Source organism: Pleuronectes platessa, chromosome 10 (genome assembly GCF_947347685.1).
Source record: "Pleuronectes platessa chromosome 10, fPlePla1.1, whole genome shotgun sequence".
In the NCBI taxonomy this organism is placed as follows: domain Eukaryota; kingdom Metazoa; phylum Chordata; class Actinopteri; order Pleuronectiformes; family Pleuronectidae; genus Pleuronectes; species Pleuronectes platessa.
Genome location: NC_070635.1, coordinates 11551037 through 11571340, shown reverse-complemented (window position 1 = coordinate 11571340; position 20304 = coordinate 11551037). Strand labels below are relative to the sequence as shown.

The 20304-nt window shown below is 41.4% G+C and overlaps 2 protein-coding genes across 2 annotated transcripts; both read left to right on the top strand.

Moving 5' to 3' along the window:
• The first annotated feature begins 1641 nt into the window (after positions 1-1641).
• LOC128450093 (extracellular matrix protein 1) lies at positions 1642-7680 on the top strand. Its single transcript, XM_053433549.1, has 11 exons — positions 1642-1992; positions 2935-2997; positions 3300-3359; positions 4084-4146; positions 4301-4327; positions 4425-4702; positions 5262-5467; positions 6064-6343; positions 6433-6626; positions 6870-6957; positions 7073-7680. The coding sequence occupies exons 1-11, from the start codon at positions 1923-1925 to the stop codon at positions 7253-7255; spliced, it is 1512 nt and encodes a 503-aa protein (XP_053289524.1). The 5' UTR covers positions 1642-1922; the 3' UTR covers positions 7256-7680.
• Positions 7681-9294: 1614 nt separating this feature from the next.
• Positions 9295-19215, top strand: LOC128449863 (phosphatidylinositol 4-phosphate 5-kinase type-1 alpha). The gene is made up of 16 exons (XM_053433202.1): positions 9295-9416; positions 12477-12511; positions 12976-13068; positions 13337-13467; positions 13556-13673; positions 14033-14185; positions 14309-14608; positions 15400-15635; positions 15746-15829; positions 15950-15998; positions 16238-16322; positions 16415-16585; positions 16692-16821; positions 17013-17075; positions 17169-17268; positions 17398-19215. The coding sequence occupies exons 1-16, from the start codon at positions 9371-9373 to the stop codon at positions 17398-17400; spliced, it is 1797 nt and encodes a 598-aa protein (XP_053289177.1). The 5' UTR covers positions 9295-9370; the 3' UTR covers positions 17401-19215.
• Positions 19216-20304: the final 1089 nt, after the last annotated feature.

Sequence of the window (20304 nt, the reverse complement as noted above, 5' to 3'; positions counted from 1 at the left end):
AAATGACTAATAACTGATGACTGTGATGTGTGTGCTGGAATTCGTGTTTTAACTTTTTTCTTTAAAATTTGACTTTTTGCCTCTTGATTCCCTGAACCACAGTAGAGATCAACCAAGCCGAGGGAGGGCTCGCTTCTCCTGTGATGGTATTTTTGCAACTGTGATCATCAAATTAAAAATAAACCAGCCTTCACCTGATGTTGGCCCCTGAAAGAAAAGGAAAGCAGTCAGAAAATCTGTCCTGCCAACTCAGTTTTGACCAGAAAATAATGAGTCAACAGTTTTACAGTAAGAAACAACTGATGCATTGGATTTACAAAATAATTTCTTGACAAATTCCAGATCTCAGTTTTTCCAGTATGAGAAAGGGAGGGAGTCATGGCAGCCTTCAGCTTGGGTTTGTTTGTTATTCTTTAATCTCCGACCTCTCAGAGGAATTTCTAGCCAGGAAAAAACACTTCAGTACAGTTTCCGGACTCTCGTCTCTCACCACCACCAACAACAACAACAACAAAACGTTGATCCTGAGAACTCCTCTATATGATGGGAAAGAGCTGTGGGCAGAGCAGATAATTGTTTCGAGTTTAAACTGGGTCACAAAGAGAGTAAACTGCGGAAACTCATTAAGCTGCAGTCTAGCAGCACAGCGCACCGGGGACATCTTCTCTGGTAGGACTTTATGAGAACATGGTGGGAGGGGCCGTTCAAGGGTCACAGGCAGTTCTTCAGACTGGAATCCTTGAGACAAAGAAAACCCTGGACTCAGAGTGAGATTAACTAGGAATTCAAGGCGTTTAATCTGTCTCTCTGTGAACAAAAGTATTAACACATTATCTTGTTATGAGTTAAAAGCTAAATTCTATTGAAAATATATGCTCTCAATCATTTATATGAGCCACTGACTCTCCAATACAAGTTCATTTATCCCTATAGGAGTATTCAGTGCTGTTCTGAAGTCTAACAATTAAAACCCAGCTCTTTGTTGGAGACGGTACTACTTTCAGCAGTCTGTTTCGAGACAAAGACAGACATGGACATTTATCAAGCAGGTAAGATGTATGGAAATGTGGAAATGTGTTGCATTATGGGAAATTTAGGAACCTATCTTTTATTAATCTGTTCTTGAAACAGGATATTTCTGGCAAATTTTTCCGTCTATCTGCTAAGGTCCACTAACCTCACAGAAGCACAAAATCAAGGCTTCCACAAATTTTCTAAAAACTACAATCTATTCATTGTGTCAATATTGGTACAGACAGTAAATAATTAGGCCTAATAAACATTGGATTCATTATAAAGGGTTGAATGCTATTTTACTCTAATTTAGTTTGATTTTATTCTCGACAATTCAACTTTATTCTCGATCTCCTCTGATCAAGTTTGACATCACTCGACATGTTGGCTATTTCTCGAAATATGAAACACACAACATTACAAAATGGCAGAAAGAATCTTCCTTTAATACAAAGAATACAAAAAAGAGAAAAGAAGAAGAATCCATGGTTCTTGATCAAGTGTTTGAGTAAGAAACGCTGATTGGCTCAGCTGAGTTACAGCTGGTAATTTACGGCTAACGGCTGGACATCACGTTAATCTGGACCGAAACAAGACTCGTGTTCAGACATGCGTGTCTCAGAGGACTCAAGGACTTTGGAGGGATAAGCAGTGAGTCATGGTGAAAAACTTCCCTCCCTCCTTCCTCTCACTCCTCCCTCAAACCCCACTTCCACCACAGAGTGGGTTTACGGGGTCTCTCTCTCTCTCTCCCTTACGGACAGCACCGGAGCTTCTGCTGGACCAATTAGCGGGCCCGTCTGTGCGCGCTGCCCCGCTGAGGGTGTTTACTGGGCGGCTCCCGGGAGTCAATCATACAGACAGACCGCTGCAGCACCGACACAGACACACACAACGACAAGATCGCGATGGGCTCGTCTTGGCCTGTAGTCTGTTCCAGCCTGCTGCTCTGGGTTTTACTGAGCTCTGCATCCACAGGTCGGTACCGTCCCTTCTCTGACTGTTGTTGTTGTTGTCCCACTGGTTTTGATGTGTTTGCGTCAGGCTTCAGCTCCATGTTTGTTCGTCTAATCTGCTCCAAGTGCACACTGACATTAATCTTAGACTTTATTTACTTTACAATACTTTTAAAGACAATAGGTGCAAAGTATCTGACTACCCACAGAGCATTATACTCGTAATCTCATTTAGTTGAACACCAGTGCTTCAACTTTATTGCACTTTCTTCCAGTGGTGCTTCTGGTGGGATTTATCAGAGCACCTTTACTTATCAGTACATTTTTCATGTATTTGTACTTCACTTAAGTAGATTTAATTTCAGGTACTTTTTACTGTTAGCTAACTACACTTTTTTAAATTTTATTTATTTATTTTAACTAATCAAGAAACAGGTATTCATCGGTTGGTATACAATAACATACAGGAACATACAAACAAACAAGCCAGGGGAGCCATTTTCTTGGATGATATGGAAATTAGATTTACATATTGTTCAACATCTTTTAGTTTTTTTTTTGTTGTTGCTATATTTGCATTTATGGATGAAAACTTTTGCCAAAAACATTATCAAATTTATTATCTTCTTTTTGGGGGGTCTTAACAAAACAAAATAGTTTGTTTGTCTGTTCCAGCTTGTCCATTAAATGAAGTACTCAAACATTTTACTTAAGTAAAAGTACTAATAAGACGAAAAAATGTATTCAGGTAAAAGTAAAATGATCATAATACCTTGTCTACTTAAGTTAAAGTAACTTTTTGTTTTTAAATCTAATTTAAGTATAAAAAATAAAAGTCCTTGCAGAATATTTTCCAGAGCAATAATTTGTATATAATTCTAAAGAAAACCGGGGAGAGTTACGTAACTTTGTGTGGCTTTCCTCCTCTCTTCCTTTCTCTCTTTGCTTCTCTCTGTGTCTGTAGATAATTTTCCAGATGAAGGCTTCGCTGAGCAGCTTGAAGTCACTTTCGACCTTGACGGAGAAGGTGTGTATTCACGTACGAGTGCAGAGTTGATTTGATTGCTGCAGTGAACAGTTCACAGGGGCAGTTTGTTCAGCTCTCAATACTTCAATTACAGGGATTTTGGGACATGAAGTTCACTTTGCATGTCACGAGTAGAACTACTCATCCTTTAGAAACAGTTGTATGATGATTTCATTGTGATGAATCAAGACTTTATGGAGAGTACCCCTTTTTCTTTCTGCTTGTTTGGTTCCTTAGCTACTACATGAAGACATTGACTCATCCATTTTGAAAAGACTTGTTCATCAATATGTGTCTTTCAGGGATGGAAGACGCCCTTCTCCAGAAAGAGGTGGATTGGGCAGATGTCTTCGATCCCAAAGGTTCTGTATCACTTTGTGTTTTCTGTCATGACCTTGTTTTGACATAAGTACACAGCATTCAAACATTTGTCCCTTTGGTTGCTCAGATTTTACTGCCTATAGCTTGCTTGTATTCCAGTAATAAATCATACATTACAATATTAGGGTCACCTTAAGTGGAAAAAAGCTAAGATTTCAAGAATGAAGTCATCATTATACGAGGCTAAAGTCGTAATCCATGGATAAAAATGTCGTACATTGAAAAGAAAAAAGTCATGACTGTAGGCAGTGCCACGGGTGAGAATATCAGGTGATCTGTCTGTCGGCTGTCGTTAACATGAGGAATGTGGAGCATCTTCTTAAGTTATTCTTTAGAATAGGTATCACAATAACAAAATACTCTTTTAGCTCAGTAGCACAACATCATTATAAGTATCGGGACCCTGAAAAGATTGAGCATGACACTTTCTGAAGAAAGAAACACAAACATGGAGGAAATTGGCTCTTTTGTGAAGGAGGAAATGATTGTTAGTGGTCGACTCTGTGCTGGTCACAATGGTCGAAAAAGTTTAAAAAAGAAACAATGAGATTAATAACCAAGATTCTGAAAGTAGAGGAAAATGGAACTTATTTTTTCTCTTTGAATTACCACTTTCTATTCATAATATTATGACTTTGTTTCCAATTAAGACTTATTTCTCATAATATTAATTTTCTTTTTATTCTTTTTTGTTTTGTTCTATAGATTTTCCCATGCAGCGGATAGTGGAGTCTCCACCCGTAAAGGTTGACACCCTGAGTGAGAGAGGTTAGCTGCTACCTTCCTACCTATCTGTCATCTTCTCTCATTTATTTCTCCCTTTTCAAATTTACTTTACCAAACCAATGTCCAAATGAGTCAATTGTACAAAGAAACCACCTCTAAAGAAGTGATAAACAAACAACTACCTTTGTTCTGTCAGGGGGTTCCAAACCAAAACCAAGAGGGCGTATGTATTCTTTTTCTTCTAGTTTGAATTTACTTTGTTCCAACCACAACTGTACAACCATCACTTTAAAATCACGCTTCCCGTCCTTCCCTTTAAGATCAACCAAAGTCTCAGCCCCGTTCCTTTGCGGGCCCTTCTATGGACTACCATGTTCAGTTTCCCCTCAGCCGCCCGACCCTCGAGAATCTCCAAGCCATCTGTGTCCACGGAGAACGTCGTCCTCGCTACCCAGACTCTTACTTTCCTTCCTCTGGCTTTGGTCAGCTGAAGAGAAGGGCCTCAGCGGTCAACAACGCAGAGTCCTGGCTGGGCACATGCTGCGAAAGGAACCAGACGTGGGAGAAGGAAGTGACTCTGTGTTGCGCCACACAGGCAGTAAGTTTTCAACACAGCTCCTAAAACTGATTCAGCAATTTAATAATAACATGGCTGTTACTGGCATCACATTATTGTCTCAACTTTAATTGCCATTAACTGAATTCCTGAACCTGAGGCCCTTTATGATTGACTTCAGTCCTGCAAACCAAACCCAGTGTCTTTTCTCTTCATGTTTTCGTATTACCCCAGATATAAAAAATAAAATAATATAAGGGATGAAAAATTCTTCACATTTCAGAGATGATGCTACTTAAAACAAAGTTGAAGACCTTGGGCGCTTCCAGTCAATAAGCCCATTATTTACAGTCCAGACAGACATAACAGATATGCACTGGCATGAGTACAAGTGAAGCTGTCTGGGGTAAAAAAACAAACCTGTCCCAAACCTGTCGGTGAATAAAGTATTACATTAATCTTAACTCCTTCCTTTTTCTTTTCTTTTTTTAATTCTCGGTCGATTCAACCACTTACTTAACACACAGCCGTGAACCCATGGACTTTATATAAGCATTAGAGGATTATTACACACACCCTGAATGTCTATGTTCTGCCGCAGTGGGAGCTGTCAGTCAAATCCTTCTGTAAGGAAGACTCATCGGTGAAGGATCGTTTGTATCACTGCTGCAGACTTACAGGCCGCGACAGGCTCAACTGCTTCAACAAGGACTCTCCCAACCCGAACTACGAGCCCACAGAGGAGATCCCGCTGCCACCGCTGCCCTCTACTGTCGACTTCACCTTTAACCCCAGCACTTGCCAGAGGTATGAAGGGAAATGAATAAAACCTGCACAGATATTGACAGTCTTATTCCAGTAGCATCACAACCTCTCAGGCCACAATGGATGTGTGATCGCGCCTGTGGCCTGTGGCATGTGCTGTTTTTCATTTTGGCGCCTGTGTTATCAGCTTAGAGCAGCCACACTGTGACTTGCTTATTGTCTCCACGTACGTTGTAGATAGTTAGTGAAAATGATCTGTTACCACAGTTTCAATGTCCCTCTGTCATTTACTTATTAAAACCAAACTTAACAGAAACATTAACACTTGAACAAACCAGTTTGATATGAAAAACGACTTAAATGGACATAAACAAGAGAGAAATGTATTTAACGTATACTACATATATTTAAAATCATTGGTCCATGTCCCACCTACCAACATGGAGGAGGCTGGATTTATGACCTATACTGCCTCCACTCACCAGGTGGAGATACAGACCCTTTGGTTTGGGGAGCTGTCATGGCGTCCATCTTTACATACATTCTATGATCTGAACGCAGCCTGACACATTGCTGGTGATGGGATTTGAGTGTCACCAGTGTTTTCCAATTCATCATAAAGGCCTCATACTTTACAGGACAGTGGTGACTCCACACAGTGTCAGAGGAAAGAAGAAGATGATACCATCTACTTCGCAGAAGGTCGACATCAAGTTTCCACCTGGACGACCCACTGCGGATTCTATTGCGTCACTGTGTCGCGACCAGGCCCTTCGTCCCCGCTACAGTGTCAAGTGCCTGCCAGGTACCGGCTACGAGTGGCTGTCTCATCAGGCAAAGACCGTTAATCGAATGGAGAAGGGATTCAAACACTGCTGCAAAAAGAAGCAGGACGTGCTCAACTGTGCTGAACAGAAGGTAAGGCATGAAGGATACAACAGATCATTATTTTCTACAGATACAATTTGGTACCGTCTCACGTGCTCTTTTCTGCTTTTGTATTTCAGTGGAGTGAGGAGCTGGACAAATTTTGCTCGGTTAAGAAAGGTGGCGAGTCGGATTTCCACTGTTGTGTAGTTGAAGGAGCAAATGATAAACTCAACTGCTTCCACAACATTTCTCCTGACCCTCATTATAATATGACTTCCGAGGAGCTCTCACTCGACAAAATCTGCGACACTCACAAGATCATCAAGAAGAAGTAGGATGCTTTTTTATGTCTCCTTCATTCTTTTCTTCCTTCCAGTTTAATTTCTGCTATTGGGAAACGAGTGAATCACAAGCTGCATGGTGTGTTGAAATCTGCAATTTTTCGTATGTGCTTACACCTCATTTCCTTTAATATCTTCTTTGTTATAAATGTTGTTGTGGATCGAGACCCATCTGCACAATGTGTGACCAAAGACAAGTTGGAAACATAGTAAAGTTACTGATTTTTTTTCAGGTTCCCTGTTGGTTTTCCTCTCAAAGGCTTTGTTGAACAATGCTGCCCCCTGTCTGACCAAGACAAGACCATTTGTTCCATGCAAAAGGTGAGATTAAAAAAAAGTATTTTGAATGCTACATTTTTAGATTCAAATTTGAGGAGCTAAGAACTCAAAATCCAAATCATCTGATTTCTTGGACTTGTGCTCTTCATGAAATCAGCTCGTGGAGATGTCAGCGTCCTTGTGTTCATCTGGGAAAAGCTCTTCTCCAGCCGTCCGTCGCTGCTGCCGCACGTCTTCACAAGAAACTCCCAACTGTATATCCAAAATTATCATGGACGCCATCACCAAAGCAACCAAGATCTTACGTCAGAAGAAGAAGAAAAGTTGCCCGATCTCCTAAATCCTTTTGACCTTTTGCTGTTGAGCCCGCTGGCACCTGGCTATTAGCGAAATGGTAAAGCTCTTAGCAGAGGTATCCTTCAGTCACTCAACAGAAAAATGATTGCAGCACAAATTACACTTAGTCCCTTCAGTGAGATCTGAAGAATACACACAATGTGGACCAAATTCTAGCTTCTTCTGCTTTTGTCTGTGATCACATCTCTTCATTTATGTATAAACTGATTTATTAATAAATGCACAGCTCATTAAACAGATGTTGTTACAGATGTGTTATCATTACCACTTTTTTTATTTGTTTCTTATTATTTTTTACTACATTGCATTTTTCTTAATTCTTGTGAGCTGCAAGATCAGTTCCCTTTCGTTTTTCATTTCGTTAAGATGGTATCTACCACACATCTATTAAAACATTTTTTAAATATACATTTGTGGGCTAGCATTTTATTCTCAAGCTGATGTAAATTTGAGTCAGAAATGAGTAGAACATGCATCCTGGAAAGTTTGTTTTTTAATATGTATGTTTTTACAGTTTACAGATTTATGAATCTAGATTTGAATCATCTGAGCTGGGACATGAGCAGACAATTTGCTTTGATTTTATTTGACAATTAATTCAAACACAACACATTTTCAGTCTATCAAGGGTCGAGGACTGGCATGGACTAAAGTTAATTAGATATCAGGGAAATAAACTTTACATTTATCCCAACACAGCAATTATTTATTTTATTTTGAATAAAACAAGAAAAAAATACATAATAAAGACAATAGAAATAAAGGTGACACTAGAAAACAATGAAAGAGAAGGAAAAACAAGGGAACAAGAGTGAATGTGGAAAATAAAGTTATTGGGCTAGAGGACCCATTTTCAGATAAATAGAACTTCAAAACACCCTCATCTTGCTATACATTGTGTGTGTGTGTGTGTGTGTGTGTGTGTGTGTGTGTGTTTGTGTGTGTGTGTGTGTGTGTGTGTGTAAGGATAAGCTTTAACATGAAATGCCTATAATCAAATCAGTGTGATCCACTGAAATATTACAGCTGACATCTTTCCCTCTGACAAAAAACAACAAAATATATGCATATATATAGATACATTTTTTTTAAGAATTGGGATGGAATGCAATTGATTTTGGAACAGAATAAAAGGGTTGAACAACCTGCATGCATCGATACAGAGTTTCTCGGTCGAGCGGTTTTCTAAATCTTCCCAGATTTCATTATGTGGACAGTTGATGATGAGGAGGTTAAAGTTATCGATACGATTATTTAAAACGCTATATTGAATAATTAATATCTAACATAAATGATGTATTCAAAGATACTGGGAAAATGTTTGTGTTGTATATTTGAAAACTTGATATAAACCATGAGTTAAACCGAAACTGAAACTGTTCCCCCTCGCTCCGGATGGGGCGCTGGTGCGACGGTAGGGTCAGACAGTCGACTCAGTGTCTGATGTCAGTTGCCACAGCTGCTGGGGGCAGCTGCCGCTGCCGCCGCCCTGTTTGAGGCCAACTGTCGCTTGTCGGGACTTATTCCCTGAGACTTATACTAAGTTCATGAATGTTTATCAGCATGTTACTGTTCTGAGCACCAACAACAATTGATCTGTATTTCTCCAGTTGTAAAGTGAAACATTATCGTGTATATGGCGGACTTATATGTCATATTTGTATCGATTCTGCTTCACGATCCTGCTTTGTCCATGATCTGTGTCATTGAACTGAAGCTTGAAATCACACTGCTGCCAGGATGCATCAGGACACATGTAGGGGCAGCTCCCACCTTTGTTTTGTTGGCATCTGCCTCTTTTGCAACACTGTCTAGACTGTTTAGAGTCTAAAGTTCGGGTAACGGAGGCAGCTTCCTCCAAACAGTGTGACCACAGAGGCAGCTGACTCGAAACAGTGTGACCACAGAGGCAGCTGACTCCAAACAGTGTGACCACAGAGGCAGCTGACTCCAAACAGTGTAGGATCCCAGGCAGCTGACTCCAAACAGTGTGGCGTTTGGGCAGCTGCCTCTACACAACAGTGGCAGTTTCTGTTGACACCGGAAGTGCCTGCACGGGCTCCCGCTGCCACGATTTGAGCTTGCCCTTACTGCCATAATGGCGACTGCTGGGACGGCGGACCCTGGACCCACAGCCCAGACAGGTACCCACCGTCTCCACCTCCTTCCTCCGCTGCCCTCACACCTACATCCCAACAGCACGGTTCTACATTCTGTGGCGATTAAAACAAATCAAACGGGGCGATGGGGCGCCGTAGGCTGCGTCGCGTCCCTGGTTAGCCTGTTAGCCAGCTAGCTAGCATCGAGGCTTTCCACCTAACAAATGAACAGAGCAGGGGACTAGCTTGTTTAGCTGCATTGGGAATCAACCTCAATTGTTGTCTTTATTCACAGAACGCTTTTCTGAGAAACATGTCATTATTGATGCTGATAACATGCGACGAATTATGTCCCGGGACCGCCTTCATTCAACAGTGTTTTGTTGTCAAGCCGGTTATTTGGTTAACGGGGTTCTATCCGGTGAGGATGAATAAACTGGAGACTGAGGCACGAGGTTGAATTCACATTAATGTCTTGATCTGAAACTATTGTTGGCGAAATGAACGGGACGTGTTTTGTTGCTGTTTTGACTGGTTGTGTTCGTCTGGGAGAAGTTAACGGTACCACCCCGTTATTCCCTCGTCCTCCTCGGCCGTGACACCCCTTCTCTTCCTCCCTCTGTCTGTCCTGATTTGTGGTAACTAGATTTTTCCATTCGGTATCGTTCTCATTTCACTCCCCACAGTTTCACAGCGGACGTGATGTATTTTCTAAACACACATCGATCCTATTGGTCGCCTACGGTGTTTTAAGCGATGCCACGGGCTGATCATGCTTCTCTAGTTAAGGGACAGTATTCTGTGGTCCTGTGGTCCCAGTTCAGCCGATGAAGGGTTGGTCTGGGATCTCTAAGGTCACGTCCATGCTTGGTGAATTGCTCATGAGCTGCACTTAGCTCTGTCTTTCAGTGCCCACACACAGACAGGCGTTGTGATGCTCATGTGTTTACAGGGGTATTTCCTTTTCTGAGGGCAGGACCTTGACGATAGAGTTTCATCTTAGTGATCCATTTAGTTGTGCGTCAGTGGTTTGCTTCTCTGTGTATATGGGAGTCTCCCCTCACCCCCTGGTAGCCACCCAGTCTGAATCAGTGAATAAAAATAGTGGCTTTCCCAGCTCTCCTGTGGCTCCCACATGGCTGAGAGCCTGGAACTGTACAAATACAAGACGCAGCTTTCTGTCAAAACACTCACACATGTGACGGTAACATAATATGGTTTCCTGTATTAGTTACTGATTGGCCTTGTTTCCTAATCCGGCTGAGAACCTGTGTAATTATGGAGTCTTCATAAATGATTTTAAGAGAATGCGCATGTCCCATATTTTTTCACCAGCCTGCAGGGGACATGTGAACAAGGCTGGCAGGGAGTTATTTTGTATACATGGACGAACAGATGGTTTGTCTCTTGTCTTTGGGTCTGCCGCAGACAAGCTGAAGTCATTGTTAAGTAATTAGGTTGGTCTAATTCCTACCTCGAATATGCTGCACAATGTGTTAGTGTCTGCTTCTGCTACGACTTTTCAGCAAAATTGCAATGTGATGAATCTATAACCACTATAAGAGAATATTTAACTAATAATTATCCTGCCAGTTATTTTCTCAAAGACTTCTACTACTTTGTTCAGTCCAAAACCCAAAGACAGTTTTTTATGTGATAGTCTTTTCTCATTTCAGCACTGGTTATAGTATATTTTCTCCCTCTTATACAGGCATGATTTAAATGTGTCCAGTGTTGCTTTTTTACTAGTTTAAGCCATTTAGGCTGACCCTGTCCTGCTCCACAGATATTAGGACGCAGTTCTGGAGAAGAGCATTACAGCGAGGTACTCGCATGGGTGTGCCTGAGTGTTTCTGTGTGTGTGTCGAACTGCAGACACTGCATGAGTTGTGGTGATAGTGTGTCATTTTTTTACGTAATGGAAGGGAATGTGGGCAGAATGCTGCTCACAGTTTCCCGCAGGGTTGCAGTGTGTCCCTGCTTACTCAGTAGAGATGCATTGTATTCAGTGATATTAACACTCCCACCTCTCTTGGGTCGAGGTGTCCACTTATTGCTCATCGCGTGAATTGGATCTGCTGGGCGAAGATCTCACACGGTATTGGTACTACAGGTGTATAATCTTTCTAACAGCATCTTGTTGTGTGTATGTTGACCTGTGGCACTGCAGCATTCATGTGAATGTTGCCATTGGTTACGAGCTGGAGGTGCTTGCAGAGTGGGCGATAGACGGTTTGAACAGCAGGTTTATGTAAGGACAGAGGAAGTCATCTTGACTATTTATTTTATCTCAGCTGTTTTTGTTCTGCTCTTCAGGAGCAAATACCATGTTTCTGGGTGATGTATTTTCAGTTTAACTTCTAACATAGTTTAAACTTGAATTTGAATTAAGAAAAAAAAGTCTGTTAAATGGAAACATAAATGTAAATATCTTTATTGGATAGTTTTCATCCTGTCCTTTATCTGCAAACATAAGAATATATCAATATCTCTGTAAACGGCTCATAATCAGCCAATTGACATATAGGTCAGGCTCTTGTGTCTGTCTGAATATTAGCCTTTTAGATTTAATTAGGGGGATAAAAGAAAAGTTACTATGACACACAAAGTAGGCTGTGACGGAAAAAATAAACTAGAACTCATACAATCTTCTGAAATAAGGAGGTGATTGTCGACTCACAACCCAGGGGACCAGATGAATCTGGAGCATCTAGCTCATGGGACAAGTAGTTCCAGTTCACTGAGAGCTGCAGGTATCAGCGGCAGCAGTTAGAAACTGGGGCCACATTTAGATCTGGGCTCATCACTGACTTTATAGTCGCCAGCCAGTGCTGGAAATAGCCGGACTAATTATCCAGCAGAACGTTTCTCAAACAGTCATTAACAAATTCTTCCATGTTGAAAGCTGCCAACTCAAAGCATTTAACATGATTTCAAGCATCGTATTAACGCTGCCTCCATAGGCTGATGTGGGTTTTGTGAAGTGGAGTCTGAGCAAGGGAACTATCAGTTTCATAAGTCTTTTTTATTTTTCCTTGTAGGCTCTCAACAGTCATTGTTTCTCATGTCGTAAAATCCTAAGTTAACTTGTTTTTCTGTTTTTAGGGACCAGCAGCCTCCGGAAAATGGCCTCTTCAGAGGTAAGGACATCGAAAACTGCCTCACTGAATTGACAAAACACGTTCTGCATTATGCATAGCCCCAAGTTATGTAAATGTTTATCCAGTCAACTCCGTGGAGGTGAGCGGAACCGGTTTACAGAGTTAACGCTTGCGTTCATGCTGCCGTCATCAGTCTGAGATGTCTGGCACTGAAAGCTTAAAATGTTTCCTGCAAGTAAGAGACTGGCCTTTACTGCCGCAGTGATAACAGGTGAATAAATACAAGAAAAAATCATGTGCGTGGCAGTTTTTTCTTGCAGAGTTTGCATACTGTCGGTAGCAAAATGAGTCAACAATGAAGCATTAAACTCCCAAACGTTGTTACTGTAACTAGGGTTGGGCTTACACTTATTACAATGTTGAGCCCAACACACACACACACACACACACAAACACACACACACTATTTACATAAACATATTTCAATGTTTCCCCCTCCTCAGGTGCCTGGCTCTTCTAGCACAACCCAGAGTATGAAGAAGACCATTGGACACCGGGGCGTTGAGACCTCCACAGGAGAGACCACCTATAAAAAGGTTAGGGGTGGATGGGGGTCATTGACACGGGTTTGTTGACACCGTCAGCACTGAGCAGCAGAGGTGAAAAGTGGAACAAATAACCAGTGTGCACGCCCATATGTTTGGTGTAAATGTTCTAAAATTAGTTTTGAAATTCCTCCCACTAGCCGCCCGGAAATAGTGAGTAAAACAGCAGAAATCTGGTCTGGGAGCAAAATGTTGTTGGTTCAAGTGCTAACTCTCTCTCTCTCTCTCTCTCTCTCTCTTCCTCTCCAACCTTTTCTAGACCACGTCATCTGCCCTGAAAGGTGCAATCCAACTGGGTATTGCTCACACTATTGGAAGTTTAAGTCAAAAAGCAGAGCGGGATGTTCTAATGCAGGACTTCGTGGTGGTCGAAAGCATCTTTTTCCCCAGGTTGGTAAGAGGAGTCCGTGAATAAACATTGTGATCTTATGGTTTCATGTAATGTGATGGCTTTTGCTCTGTCTCTCATATCTTTCAGTGAAGGCAGTAACCTGACACCCGCTCATCACTACAGTGACTTTCGCTTTAAGACCTACGCTCCTATTGCCTTTCGTTACTTCAGAGAACTGTTTGGCATTCGGCCAGATGACTATCTGGTCAGTACTTACACCAAACACACACATCCTGGTTTATGAAAAGTGTCTTTCTTTTTTTTCACCCCATATTGAAATGGCAGCATACATATGCAGTCAAACAACTTCGATAAAGTTACTGTGCATTCAGAAATCAGTGGCCTAGAAGCACCATCATTATGCAACTATTATTTGCACTCATTCCAAAAAGAGCCTTTATTTAGCATATATGTCTTTTTTTTAGCACCTCTCCTGTGACTCCACTGTCAACCTCATGACAACCACTTGGGGGTTTAATAGTCACTGATGTAGTTAAATTAGAGTTCTGGATATGCCACCATGTTTTGAATGGATACTAACGCTGACTCCTCTTCCTCTTGAAGTATTCTCTGTGTAACGAGCCACTGATCGAGCTGTCTAATCCCGGGGCCAGTGGATCAATCTTCTATGTCTCTAGTGATGATGAGTTCATCATTAAGGCCGTTCAGCACAAAGAGGCTGAGTTCCTCCAGAAACTCCTGCCTGGATACTTCATGGTGAGCCTGGATTGAGTGTTTCCAGTATGAATGATTGTTATTGCAAGTAGGAGCAAGATTTTCTTTCCAGTTCAAGTGTTTCAAATCTCAAATCTCTTTGTCCATTTTCCTGCTCCCTTCTAGAATATAAACCAAAACAAGCGCACCCTGCTGCCCAAGTTCTATGGACTGTACTGCGTTCAGCGCGGGGGCAAGAACATCCGTATGGTAGTGATGAACAATCTTCTCCCTCGGATAATTCCCATGCACCTCAAATACGACATGAAGGGCTCCACCTACAAGAGACGAGCCTCTCCTAAGGAGAGAGAAAAGGCTGTTCCCACTTTCAAAGACTTGGACTTTATCCAGGACTTGCCCGACGGTCTGCTGCTGGAATCGGACAACTACAATGCTCTGTGCAAGACTATACAGAGGGACTGCTTGGTGAGTCACAGAGACACTTATTAACCCTAACCCCAGAGAGTTATTCAAGTGTAGTTCACTCAAGCCTCTGGGCACACATGGAAATGCATGATAATTATGTATGCAGTTACAATATACAAGCGTATTCAAATTCCTAGATGTCCTAGAAGCTAGATGTTGTCATCTTGCTGTCTATGTCTGGACAAAATATAAAGCTTAGTTCAATAGCTCAACATATTTCACAGTTTTATTGCCAATTAAGATGCATTAAAAAACGTAAAGCTACTCTAAAACTGTTTGAAACTGTAAAACAATGTGTATATAGCTATGGAATCTCGGATTCCTATGTTGTACAGACACTCAAAACCCGGTGACACTTTCTTGATTCTTGTTGTTCTCGGTCTGTACCCTCGGGGTTGAATGCACTTATTTTAAGTCGCTTTGGATAAAAGCGTCAGCTAAATGAAATATAATGTAGTGTGTAACAAAGGAAGACATCACAATTTGTTTGCTGCAAATTTCCTCAAACCAGGAAATAACGTGCTCGATACAGACCATTATACAAAAATCGACCAATGTAATAAAACCACTGACTGTAACATTAATATTAGTGTGAAATGTATTCTTCTTTTTTTAACGTTTTAATTAGAGATTATAGCGTACATGCTCCTGTTCGAAGGTGTTACTTTCCTTTCAAAATCTGATGCTGAGATGATGTCTGAGGGTCTGTGATCGTTGAATTGTGCTCATGATACAATGCGTGTACTGCACCTGCCCTAATTGATGGCCGTGTCGCTGTTTGTTTCATTTAGCTATTACAGAGTTTCAAGATCATGGATTACAGTCTGCTGGTGGGCATCCACAACATGGACCAGGCCAGTCGGGAGCGAGAGCGCACTGGGGGCTATTCGGGGGAAAGCGGTGTGTCAGAGGGAGCTGTTACTCCAGACCAGCGCCGGCCGCAAGCCCAGAAGAGTCTGTACTGTACAGCCATGGAGTCCATCCAGGGGGAGGCTCGAGGGAAGGGAGCTTTAGATTCAGAAGACCAGTGAGTCATGTAGCTGAGCTCATCGCAAACTTTTCATTTGGTTTGTCATCTGTGACTGGCACTGAACAATTGATCTAAATCTTGTTGCTTCTCTGGCCTTGTTCTTCCAGCATGGGTGGTATTCCAGCTCGTAACAATAAAGGAGAGAGGTTGCTGATCTACATCGGCGTCATTGACATTCTCCAGTCCTACAGGTCAGTGTCTAATCACCTCCACGCTTAAACGTTTGTTCTTCAATCTTGAGCAAGCCATCCACCTACTTTGCCGATTTACATAACTCGCAGTGAAAGGTTTTCTTTTCTCTTCTTATTCAGGTTCATTAAAAGGTTGGAACACTCCTGGAAGGCTTTGGTCCATGACGGGGTAAGAGAATACACACCAAATGTTCAATGAAAGAACAGATCAATGAGCAGACTAATTGAGCACAGTGGGTCAGAGTAGAATGATTAATTGATATAAATAGTGTTGATATAAAACCTTGCTGAAGACTGTTCAAAACCTAATGAAAGTAGTAATTGCTGCTGTTGTGATTGCATTTCAACTTTAAAATGTTAGTGTATGTGTCAGGTTCTAATGGCTGTGTTGCTTTTTCACTTCTTCAGGACACAGTTTCAGTTCACAGACCTGGCTTCTATGCAGAGCGTTTCCAGCAGTTCATGTGCAGCACAGTGTTTAAGAAAATTCCACGTAAGTAGGCATTTATGTGCTTAATGTCCCGATTAATTGACATTTTAGACATGTCTTGGCCTATCCACCTAAATGCTCTCTTTCTTCTTTAGTAAAACCATCCCCATCTAAGAAGAGTCGTAGTGGAGGTCAGGGAGGTCTTAGGAGGGCCCCCACCCTCGGAGGTCCCACCCCGCTATCCAGCGCAGCAGGGCAGATATCTCTCGACTCCAGACTGATGTACCACAGCCACTTCAAAAGCACAGAGTCAGAAGCTGACAGTGGTAAGAGCTGAGGCATCCAGAAATTGTCTGCATTCTATTATTTAGCTCATAGCTGCGCTCACACTGGATATACTGGTGTTGAAAATTATGGTAAAAATGTTCTCAGGCGTGCTGTCGGGCAGATCTGATCTCGTTCTGAGGACCCCTCCACTAGACAACCCTGCTGATAGTGAGGCCAACCTCTCCACCTCATCACTAGGCAGCACAGGAGTCGCCTCCACCTCTCCCCCCCTGCGGTAAAGATGACAATAATAACAATGATAACAGTAACTTTATTTGTATAGCACTTATCTTAACAAGCTTCTAAAGTGCCTCACAAAATCCATGACAAAAATAAATACATTAAAGTTCCCACATGTAATTTAACACCTTTGTTCTTCCATCTTATTATTATCTCATTATTATTCTTTGCCCCGTTTCTCTGCAGTTCTGTTGGAGTGGACGTGCACAAATCCGCAAACACAGACCATGACCAGGGGGCTCACCACAGGTACAGAATGCAGTTAAAGAAAAGGAAGAACAGCATTATTCTCACTCGTGTTTGAGGTTGTGTCTCACTAACCTTTTTTTTTTTCTGGGTCAGTTTTGGCGAAGAAGAGGCTGCAGATAATTCTGGCAACTTCTCTGGAAATGAAGATGTAGTTTCATTATCAGACATCATCCCCGAGACAAACATCTGTTTTGTAAGTATAAACAATGATACGTAAATCTGATCTTGCATTTATTTATATTTTTATTTTATTTTGATGCATGCTGTCAGTAGTAGCTGCACATTTCCTATCATAATCTTTGTATTGCTTCTATCTTCACAGTAAAAAAAACGACACGGTGCAATCCTAGAATGAGGCGTTTCTGGCCTGGTGAGAGTGGGTGGAAGTAAGGATGAAGAGAACAAGCATCCACAGCAGACCCTCCGTTGAACCTGATGATGTTTCCTCACTCTATACGTACAGTATATACAGGGGTCATTGGATAATGCTTGGAGGTGCAGAGGAGGTCACAGCGGTGTTTAAAGCAAGGACTGGAACAATGAGGAACCAGTGTGCGGTAGGGCCTGAGACTTTCCCCGCCACCAAAAATCCATGTCTTTATTAACACCTTGGGGACAAAATAAAGGACCCTGAATTGGAAGCTTATGAATGGCTTTGGCAGGGGTTCTCCTTCATCTTTGCAACAGGACTGCTGCAAGGTAAACATAGAATAAAAAATAAATACTAAAAAAGCCCCCTTGTCACCAGTGGATGGTGAAGGCAGTCGAATTCTCCATAAGAGTCTGGGGGGAAATCTGGGCTATCAGTGGTCATTGTTCAAATCAACAATTGCTGCTGTCAACTCTGCAATCAAGTATGCATTTCAGTTTTTTTGCTGATTGTGGATGGACAGTATTTGTAATATAGTTTCACGCTTTGTGATCAAGATATTCTGCTGGAAGCCACGGTGGTGCTGCAAAGGTCCAACCAGATCTTGCCGTTGCTGAATGTACATTAACGTTTTTTTTCTTTTTCTAATTTCATAGAATGTGTCTTATTAACATGGCAGATCACATAATTACAACCCTGGAAATCTCCCCCTCTGATGTGACCATATGTGCTGTAGTATAAATGAACACTGAAAGATGAGGTGTCGACAGCGCTGCTGAACAGTAGATGCTGTCATATGGTATAAAGTTAATAGAACAGTAACATTCAAGCTACTATCTGTCATGCGTGTGCCTTTAGATGTTTGCTCCGCCCCTAACGTGATGTATAACTGACATTTTCAAAGGTTCGTGTAGTAGTTGTTCAGAGAAACCTGCCTTATCACTACAGCTGACGTCATCAAACTGCCATTTGTATGTCTGGACCAACTCATCAGGTGTCAGGGCTTAAAAGGAATTTCCTATTTTAATGCAAACACTAAAATAATCCCTTTTCGGTCACATCCATGTTGAGTGTTCAGTCACTCTTCTGGCATCAGACAGAACAGATCTGGGTCTCATTCATTTCTGCTGGTTACAGAAATGACACTCGGCCGCATCCACTCTCGGACCAATATTACCAATCATGTGTAAAACTGTTTTTCTGTAGTTGGTCTTACTCAACTTTTAACTTTGCAGTTCATAATTAAGCTGGATTTTCACAAAGTGTCTATCTTATTGTTTAAAGCACTAAACAAGCCCCGGATGTTGCTGAAAACTTTCTACCCCAGAGGTAATTTCCGATTCAAAGATTAGAATCGTAGCAGAACTCAAGATCTTAGACATGATCTAATTTTATGAATTTATCTTCATGTCCGTTAAGCACATGCAGCAGAGAGGGAGGAAATGTGAGTTATGAATATAGACAGAAGGAAAATGACTCATTGATGCACAGTTGAGGATTCAGAAGACTTTTGTATGAAGAGCCAGCCATGGCACCAAAGAAAAGAGTAGGGAGTTCCTGTGAATGTTCAGGATCCAGTACAGATGACATGAAGAAGAAATAAGACACTCCTGAACTGATATGTTTTATATGGTAATAACACTGGGTTGACCTGTGTTTTTAATCTATTACTAAACTGGATGTGTGGTTTTTTTGTTTTTGTTTTTTTTTGGTCAAATATTTCATGTCTGATAGGCTGTTTCTGACATAAACCTGGACCCTGAAGATTTATTTTTTGTTTATCAAATTTTGTTTTAACTTTGGCCTGAAACAATTCAAGAGGTAACTCAACATTCCCGTGAAATCCTGTGAGAAGTTCAATTTGCTGCAGTCGTGGTAGCTCTTAGAACCCATTATTTACCACCCTTTGTGTAGTTAGGCGAATGTACTTGAAATGGATTAGTTCTGATATTATGCCGAAATATAAAATGCTGGTTTCCTCAAAACAGATCAGTTTAAAGTTGTATTTAGTTGGTTGAGAGTCAAACCGCGCCAAAGAAAAACACTCCCCTGAAAAATACTATTAAAAAAAATAATCAGATTATATTTTGTGGCTGCTTGACTTTTGATGCTTTATGTTGTCATTTTTCTTTTTTAATGGTTGGTACTGTGTAATTGCTGGATGCAGACCACTTGCGGCACAATTGTAATGTACTACTCCAGTGGCACAAGACAAACGTTATCCTCCGGTGCTTAAAGGGCACTCAGCATTGACACTACAAAATATTGGAAGTAATGCAATATGAACCACAATCTGCCACCTCTCAGCTCTAAGAAGTGTATTTATTAATATGATTGCTGGTTGTAGGCTGAAATGACAAAGTTGTGTTATGTAGACGATTGTACGTATACTGTAAACTGACAGAAGGATGTCTAAAACTTTATAGCGTGTGTTGCCTGTGAAGGGGGACGATTTGACAATTTGACTTTTTATATTTCATGTTTAGATTGTGATATGATAGATATATTCTCTCCATGATGATTCTGGGTCGTTCAGCTCCCATGCATTTTTTTACATGAATGTTCATCTGGCTCACGAGCCAACGTCGCTGGTTGTCCTATATGCTTCAATTACTATATTTCTACTGTGTATAAAATGTGTATATGTACATATAGGAGTCACGGAAATGCCTTCTCATGCAACATGTGCTGCCTGTCCCCCCCCCCCCCCCCCCCCCCCCCCCGCCCTGCCATGTTTCAGTTATGTGGTGGTGATATTTTCATGTCGGATTTTAAAAGATTAAACATATTTTCTAAATCTTGCTTTTGATCCCCCTCATTCACGAGTGTTGTCTAATTACCTGTTATCGGGAGTTTTCT

Coding starts and splice junctions, on each gene's coding strand:
- LOC128450093 (XM_053433549.1), top strand. CDS start 1,923: ATGGGCTCGTCTTGGCCTGTAGTCTGTTCCAGCCTGCTGCTCTGGGTT. Junction 3,360..4,083: donor AGATGTCTTCGATCCCAAAG/GTTCTGTATCAC, acceptor TTTGTTCTATAG/ATTTTCCCATGCAGCGGATA. Junction 4,703..5,261: donor TGTGTTGCGCCACACAGGCA/GTAAGTTTTCAA, acceptor GTTCTGCCGCAG/TGGGAGCTGTCAGTCAAATC.
- LOC128449863 (XM_053433202.1), top strand. CDS start 9,371: ATGGCGACTGCTGGGACGGCGGACCCTGGACCCACAGCCCAGACAG. Junction 13,069..13,336: donor GAGAGACCACCTATAAAAAG/GTTAGGGGTGGA, acceptor AACCTTTTCTAG/ACCACGTCATCTGCCCTGAA. Junction 13,468..13,555: donor GAAAGCATCTTTTTCCCCAG/GTTGGTAAGAGG, acceptor CATATCTTTCAG/TGAAGGCAGTAACCTGACAC.